Source organism: Labrus mixtus, chromosome 12 (assembly GCF_963584025.1).
Source record: "Labrus mixtus chromosome 12, fLabMix1.1, whole genome shotgun sequence".
Classification (NCBI taxonomy): domain Eukaryota; kingdom Metazoa; phylum Chordata; class Actinopteri; order Labriformes; family Labridae; genus Labrus; species Labrus mixtus.
The window spans coordinates 722,116-730,465 of record NC_083623.1 but is presented as its reverse complement, the minus strand read 5'-3'; the positions used below and the strand labels follow the sequence as shown (position 1 = coordinate 730,465).

Sequence of the window (8,350 nt, the reverse complement as noted above, 5' to 3'; positions counted from 1 at the left end):
ACCTTATCAGATGGTATAAAGGTCGCATGATAGAGTTTTATAGTCTTTGATGAGATTCAATACATCAGTCTGTTGTTTGTTCATGAATTGTGTAAAATGGAACGTTGTTTGCTGGGTGGTTAATAAAACATGTTGAAGTGTCCGTTTCCTACTTATACATGCTTTAACAGGGTCTCCTCCCTGTTGGACATGTCTGGAAAGCCTCCAATAGGAGGAGTCCAGGAGGATCCTAATCAGATACCCAAACCACCTCAACTGGCTCCTTTCCATGTGAAGGAGTAAAACCTCTACTCTGAGCTCTTCACCCTCTCTCTAAGGCTGAGCCCTTCAGAGGAAAGTCAAGTCAAGTCATATTTATTTATAAAGCACATTTAAAAACAACAACAGCTGACCAAAGTGCTGTAGAATACATAAAAAAATAAAAAACAACTTGAGATCACAACGTCCACAGGAAAGAGAGAAATATATATATGTATACATATATAAAGAAAGCAACAAAGGAACCTGAAAGAAACGGTCTGTTCAGGACCAGAGGACTCAAATGCTAAAATATAAAAGTATGTCTTGAGACGGGACTTAAAAGAGTCAACAGAGGGTGCAGACCTGATGGGATGAGGGAGGCTGTTCCACAGTTTGGGGGCTTTTACTGAAAAGGCCCTATCTCCCTTTAGCTTGAGCCGTGAGCAGGGAACAGCCAGGAGGCCCATGTCTGATGATCTCAGGCGCCTAGATGAGGTGTACGGCCTGAGGAGGTCGGTAATGTAAAGGGGGGCCAGGCCATTCAGGGCTTTAAAAACAAACAACACAATCTTAAAATTGATTCTGAATCGTATTGGGAGCCAATGAAGGGACGCTAGGACAGGACTGACATGCTCCCTCTTCTTGGTTCCAGCCCAGCTGCAGACAGGACAGAGACGACTGGTTTATCCCGGTATATAAAGAATTGCAGTAGTCAATGAAATGAGCGCATGGGTTACTGTCTGTAAGTCACTCAATGAGAGGATAGGTTTTAGCTTGGAAATTGTACGGAGCTGAAAGAAACTGGATTTGACAACTGAATTTACCTGCCGATCAAATGTAAAGCCTGAGTCGAAGATAAAGCCAAGGTTCCTGGCGTGGGGCCTAATGTGGCTGTATAAGTGACCTAAGCTGTTGGCGACCTGTTTGATGATGTCGGGGGGGCCAAAAAGAAAAGCTTCAGTTTTTGACTAATTTAATTGTAGGAAGTTATGGACCATCCAGTGTTTTATGTCTTCGAGGCATTGTGTAAGAGAGGTGAGTTCTTTGGTTTGACCGGTAGATAAAGCTGAGTGTCATCTGCGTAGAAGTGGTATGAGAGGTTGTGCTTCTGGATAATTTGACCCAATGGGAGCATGTATAGTGAAAATAGTAGAGGGCCTAGGATGGATCCCTGTGGTATCCCACAGCTCAGACCAGATTGGGAGGATGTGGCGTTGGTTAAGTTTACAGAGAAGGTTCTGTTGTTCAGGTATGATGTAAACCAAGTCAGGGCTGTGCCCCCAACACCAACCCAATGCTGCAGGCGATTAATTTAAATTGTGTGGTCGACAGTGTCGAATGCTGCAGTAAGGTCCAGTAAGATCAGGAAAGCACAGTTTCCAGAGTCCATTGTAAGCAGAAGGTCGTTGTGGATTTTGAGAAGTGCAGATTCTGTGCTATGGGCTGCTCTGAAACATGATTGAAATTTGTCTAAAATACTATTATGATGAAGGTAGGGAAGCAATTTCTCTAGAATAACCTTTTCTAGCACCTTAGAAAGGAAGGGTAGTTTTGAGATGGGTCTGTAGTTGGAAAGTGGTATGGGGTCCAGGTTGGGTTTTTTAAACAAGGGCTGCACTATAGCATGTTTAAATGAGGGAGGAACAGCAACAGTTGACATAGAGCTGTTTATAATGGAGAGGATAAAAGGGCCGGACAATTTGCGATAAGAGGTCTGCAAACTGAGTGATAAAATGTTTATGTGATTTTGGAGGACGCTATATTATGATGATAAGAAGAGTGGCTCATTTTATTGTGAGCAATCAACATGTTTCCCATGTAGCTTTCTCACCAGATGGAGACCAGAGGGAGACCAGATGGAGACCAGAGGGAGACTAGAGGGAGACCAGAGGGAGACCAGAGGGAGACCAGATGGAGACCAGATGGAGACTAGAGGGAGACCAGATGGAGACCAGATGGAGACCAGATGGAGACCAGAGGGAGACCAGAGGGAGAATAGAGGGAGACCAGAGGGAGACCAGAGGGAGACTAGAGGGAGACTAGAGGGAGACCAGATGGAGACCAGAGGGAGACCAGAGGGAGACTAGAGGGAGACCAGATGGAGACCAGATGGAGACCAGAGGGAGACCAGATGGAGACCAGAGGGAGACCAGAGGGAGACCAGATGGAGACCAGATGGAGACCAGAGGGAGACTAGAGGGAGACCAGAGGGAGACCAGATGGAGACCAGAGGGAGACTAGAGGGAGACCAGATGGAGACCAGATGGAGACCAGAGGGAGACCAGAGGGAGACTAGAGGGAGACCAGAGGGAGACTAGAGGGAGACCAGAGGGAGACCAGATGGAAAGTAACTTCAGTACATGACACACAGACACACACAGTATGCTGATCCTGTACATGGGATTTTAATGGAAACAGAACAGTGGTCCTCTCATGTAAACACATCTGTACAAACACACACACATGAAACCACAGTTATACACAGGAAGTGTGTTTCTACTCACATCAGGTGAGATAAAGAGCAGGTACAGGAAGCTAACAGCGAGCTACTGACAGAGGAGCATGATGAGCGGGGTGGACCGGTAGTTACAGGACAGTCACAGGTTCAAGTCCCACATCTGCCACAGTGATCTGCAGTGATCTGCAGTGATCCACAGAGATCCACATAGATCCACAGAGATCCACAGAGATCCACATAGATCCAGAGATCCACAGAGATCCACAGAGATCCACAGTGAGCCACAGTGATCCACAGAGATCCACAGAGATCTGCAGAGATCCACAGAGATCTGCAGTGATCCACAGAGATCTGCAGTGATCCACATAGATCCACAGAGATCCACATAGATCCACAGTGAGCCACAGTGATCCACAGAGATCCACAGAGATCTGCAGAGATCCACAGAGATCTGCAGTGATCCACAGAGATCCACAGAGATCCGCAGAGATCCACAGTGAGCCACAGTGATCCACAGAGATTCACAGAGATCTGCAGAGATCCACAGAGATCTGCAGTGATCCACAGAGATCTGCAGTGATCCACAGAGATCCACAGAGATCCGCAGAGATCCACAGTGAGCCACAGTGAGCCACAGAGATCCAGAGATCTGCAGAGATCCACAGAGATCTGCAGTGATCCACAGAGATCCAGAGATCCGCAGAGATCCACAGTGATCCGCAGAGATCCACAGAGATCCGCAGAAATCCACAGAGATCTGCAGAGATCCTCAGAGATCTGCAGTGATCCACAGAGATCTGCAGAGATCTGCAGTGATCCACAGAGATCTGCAGTGATCCACAGAGATCCGCAGAGATCCACAGAGATCCGCAGAGATCCACAGTGAGCCCAGTGAGCCACAGAGATCCACAGAGATCTGCAGTGATCCACAGAGATCTGCAGTGATCCACAGAGATCCGCAGAGATCCACAGTGATCCGCAGAGATCCACAGAGATCCGCAGAAATCCACAGAGATCTGCAGAGATCCACAGAGATCTGCAGTGATCCACAGAGATCTGCAGAGATCCACAGAGATCTGCAGAGATCCACAGTGATCCACAGAGATCCACAGTGTGACAGCGATGTGGATAAAACATTTACATTCTAATTCAGGTAACTTTTGTGTGTAGAGAACAAAGTTGACTCATCAGGGAATAAATAAAGAACAAAGTAAATATGTTTAAATAAACTTTACATAAATATGACAAACTAAAAGGCACAAAAAAAGAAATACATCCAATAATTTCAATAAACTATGTTATGTATAATGTATGAATTATAATTAGTATGCTGAGAATAAAACCATCTTTAATTGCTTTATTTGAAATCAATGATGTATGTAAAAGCGTCGACACGCAAAATATTTGTTTTTATCTTTAAGTCAAAAGTGCTGAGGGGAAAATGTTACAGCTCATTTATTGATGAATCCTTTATTTCTCTCCTAGTGAAGCTGATTTGTTCCTATAAGAACATTCTGACTCTGTGAGACCGAAATGTTGATCTTTAAAAATGAATGATTTTCATAAAACAAGTAGAGAAGCCTACAGTAGATCTGATAATGTTTTATTCTCGTGAGCTAACGAGCTACTGACGAGACCATCCAAACAGCACCATGCTGACATCACTTCCTGTGTTTGTGACGTAGAAACACCTTAGATACTGCTGATGATCAAATCTGACATGCCTGAAATAAAGTATTTAATATTCATTAAAAGACAAACTGACACTTTTCAAAAGTTACGTTTGTTTGTTACTTTTGAGTTAACGTTTGATATGATTCACAAAATGTAGAGTCACACCTGAAGAGGTAATCTCATCATTGCAGATTAATTATAGATACTTATTTATTTAGTAGATTATTTACAGATGATTATGTAGTGTTTATATGATCTTGTCCTTTATTATTATGAATGATATGAGTTCAGATATTTTAGAGCATTGACCTGAAAGAAGCGTACTAAGATATTAATTCACTGCTTACACTGTCGCATGGTTTAACTCAGGATAAAAGTTTTTTCAGCTCCAGAGACGTCTGAAGGTTTCTGATGCTAGGCTAACAGCTCTTCCTGCTGTCAGTCTTTGTGCTAAGCTAGGCTAAACCTCTGTGCTGTCACACTGAGATGACAATGATTCATCTGAGTGCAGAGAAGACAGTGATTGATTTAAATGTGGGACTGTTCCTTTAAAAAGAACAGAAAAGTTGTTCAGCAGAGTAAAGAACGTTAGTTCTCTTGTAGCAGTTATTCATTGGAGAATCACAATCTTTGCTGTGGCTCTGATGTGAAGCTTTTAGAACTGCAAAGAAAAGACGACTGTAAAAACCAGACTGACGGCTGCTTAAAGCTCTTTTCATGGACAACGACTGAGAGGGGAAAAACTCCCAGAACTGAAACTGCAACATATCATTACATCCTGTACAAAAAGGTGCTTTCACCAATATTAAGAGTGAGGACATTTTAAAGGATTTGTTTTTACATGATTATCTACAAAATGAAGACGACACAGGATCTATTGAAAGTTGTTTTTGGATCAGTCCATAAAAAGATATTCTGTCTTTATGCTCTTTGTTATATAATCAACGTCATTGCTTAATGACCCTTAATCCCATCCCTTAATGACAAGCTGACAGTTTTCTTCTTGACCGTTTTATAATGCAAAATAACATTTGGAATAATTACACATAAAAACCTTCCGGAAAGCAGAAACCGTCCTCTCTAGTTGTACAAAGTCTACAAAGGGAATAAGCTGACAGGCTCACTGTTGACCACTTGAAGAGTTCAAACAGTTCAGTCCTCAATTTACATGTCTTTGGTTTTCTTCTTTTCAGCTGAGGTTCTGAAACTTGTCCCTCAGATTTTTCACGATGCTCTGCTGACCAGCCTCTGTCTTCAGCCCTGAGTTTGAGCTTGTTTTCTGGGATTCAACGTCCTGATCTTTGGTGGATGCCGCGCTGATGTCAAGCTCTTGAGGCCTTGTGGGCTCAGTTTTAGCTCTCACTTCCTCCCTCTGTTTATATTCGTCAGACTCCTGATAGGCCCGGCAGCGGTCTATGACGGCCATGATGGAGATCTTCTCCCTGCTGGTCGGTGAACGAATTTGGATGTAGCTGTCGTCCTCCTCTTCATCTTTTTTGGACTCTGTTTTGGCTGTTTCTGCACATTCTGACTCAGGTTCTGACTCCAGATCTGGAAGTTTCTCCATAACGATGATCTTGTGTTCTGGATCATTTGGTAGCACCGCCTCAGCTGCAATGTAGTAACCATCGTCGTTATCGTTAGCAACCTGGTCCTTTAGCTTCTGCAGCTCAGTCATTTGTTCTGCACTCAGTCGAGGGTCCAGAGAATTGGCTCTGAGAAGCCTTTTGGTGCGTTCCTCTCGACCAGCGTCCCAGCTGCCACAAGGCTTGTGAGAAGGAACCTCACAAGAAGCCTCATCCATGCGGGGGAGGCTGGAGGAGCAGCTGGAATGCCTCCTCAGTCCACCATCAGACATCTTCTCCGGGATAGAGCGACTCCGGCTGACGGTACTCTTCTGGGGTCTAGCAGGGTTGGAGTATTTGGAGCGGAGTTCCCGGACGTCAGGCCAGTTGAAGTTCTCGGTGGGAGGGGTAGGGCTGGGGGGGCTGTGGGACCGAGCCCTGCCCGGGGACACCACCCTGGAACTACCCACTGAACTACAGGTGAGTCCAGGGGAAGGAAACTGGATCTGGTCTACTGGGCTCAACGGTAGAGAGGATGCTTGGCTATGAGAAACCAGTGGCAGAGTCAGGTTGGGTTTACCTGCAAAACAAAAACAAATCCTTAATTCAAAGTACAAACACATTGTTTTAGTCTTATTTAGGATACATTCTGTTTGGTTGTTTGATATATTTTTAAATATATTACTAATTAAAACTGAAAGAAGTGATGGACCTAACCCCCCTGAGAGACTAGAGTTGTAATAAACCATCTTTATAAGGACAGATGATCTGACCCTGTTCATCATCGATGCAGTAGGGTAAGGAGAAACAAACCTTTAGGTAAACAGGACGTCACAGTTCCTGCACTTTCCTTCTCTTCCAACACGCAGGGTAAGCTCTTCTTGCCAATCAGCAGGCCCTGACTTCTCTGTCGGACCACTGGAGTGGTCGTTTTAAGACGCTGGCTGTACTGTCGAGCTAGATGGAGAACTTTGCTGTTTGTTTTGTCTGTTTCATCCAGCTGGTCTAAATCCTTGCCGGGTCTTTCCCCCTCTACCTCTGCCCTTAGCTGTGCAACCCGAGGAACCGGAGCTCTGAAGACGGCAGCCTCTTCCCTGAATGTCCTCAGAGAGTCTTTCAGATTTCCTGTGTGGTTCACACCAGGGACTTTGTGCTTTAGGGGCGAAGGACTCGTGGATTCCTCTGTGATGGTGCTAAGGTCAGACGCTCCACTGTCTCGGTCACAGATTTTATTTTGGGTCTTCGGTGTCTCAGACAGGTTGTCATCAGTCGCTCTGGATTTTCTTTGAGCTTCTCGAGATCGATCACACCCTCTGTCTTCACTTCTGTTGATTTCTTGTTCCATCGTCTGCCAGATCTTGATCATATCAGATGAAGGTCTGAACTCCTCTTCCTCACATGGATTGTCCTGCACACTTTGAGATCTGGTCCTGGTGCTTTCTCCTGAATCTTCTGGCTCTTTGTCCACCAGATCAGACTTCAGAGGATCCAAACAGTCATCAGTCACTATGTCAGCCCAGGTACCTGTTGGTAAAGCTGAGTTTGACTGCAGCCTGAGGGATTTGGCTGAGGGGTTTGTTTGGACACTCTCATCGTTTTGGTTGCTGTTAAAGCGGCTGACAGAGTTCCTCACCACCCCCATTGGGATGTATGTCAGGCTCTCCCTGCGCTGGAGGCTGAACGTGGCGCCCTGGTTCTCGGCGGTCTCGTAGTAGCTCCTGATTTTTCCAATGAGCAGCTGGTCCTGCTTGGACAGGGCCGAGTCCCGCCTCCGCCGAATGCTTCTGTCGGCATCAAAGAGGGCGTCATCCCGAGGGGACAGCAGGGTCAAATCTGTCGAGCCAAAAGTCTCCGGAGGATCAGAACAGGCGCTGTTGAGCCGCAAAGTTCTGTCTGAGGGTTCGGGGCACAGGCTGAGGCTGCTGCTGGTCCTGCTGAGGAGACGTGGTGAAGCACAGCCGAGGGAGCGGGCGTCGTCCTGGGACAAGCCACCTCGTTTGATGCTGTTAGTGAAGTGTTGAGCGATGGCGCTCGCTTTGTCCAGGACAGAGGAAGGAAGGATGCTGGTGGCTTCACCCTCTTTCTCTGTCGCCGCCTTCTCATCCTCCTCGTCCTCCGAGGATTCTGCACTGCTCAGCGTTTTTGAATCTGAATCGGGCGTCGCTGAGGACTGTCGCTCTACGTGTTCTGCAGCTCTTTCAGGTTTCACTTGAGACCGTTGAGGAGAAACTGAGGTCCCGGCAGGTGTAGAGGACAGACTGTCTGAATCACAGGGGGGTTCTGGTTCTTGGACTGTAGTCTGTTTCGAAGTCTTCTCCTTTGTTGTATTTTCTGAGGAGGCCTAGAAAACATGAAAAATAAAGATCAATCATTAGATTATGATCTTCTAACCATTTGTGACTTTGAACAAGGC

General features: G+C 45.8%; 1 protein-coding gene across 2 annotated transcripts in view; it reads right to left on the bottom strand.

Annotated features, from left to right (window-relative positions):
• Positions 1 to 2,623: 2,623 nt before the first annotated feature.
• Positions 2,624 to 8,350, bottom strand: part of LOC132985423 (pleckstrin homology domain-containing family G member 3-like) — a 28,710-nt gene continuing 22,983 nt past the window's right edge. For both annotated transcript variants that reach the window (XM_061052779.1, XM_061052777.1), the window contains exons 16-17: positions 6,751 to 8,278; positions 2,624 to 6,517 (exon numbers count right to left, since the gene is read on the bottom strand). In XM_061052779.1, the coding sequence (XP_060908762.1) occupies positions 5,562 to 6,517; positions 6,751 to 8,278 (2,484 nt within the window). In that variant the 3' untranslated portion in view covers positions 2,624 to 5,561. The remainder of the gene's footprint in view (positions 6,518 to 6,750; positions 8,279 to 8,350) is intronic.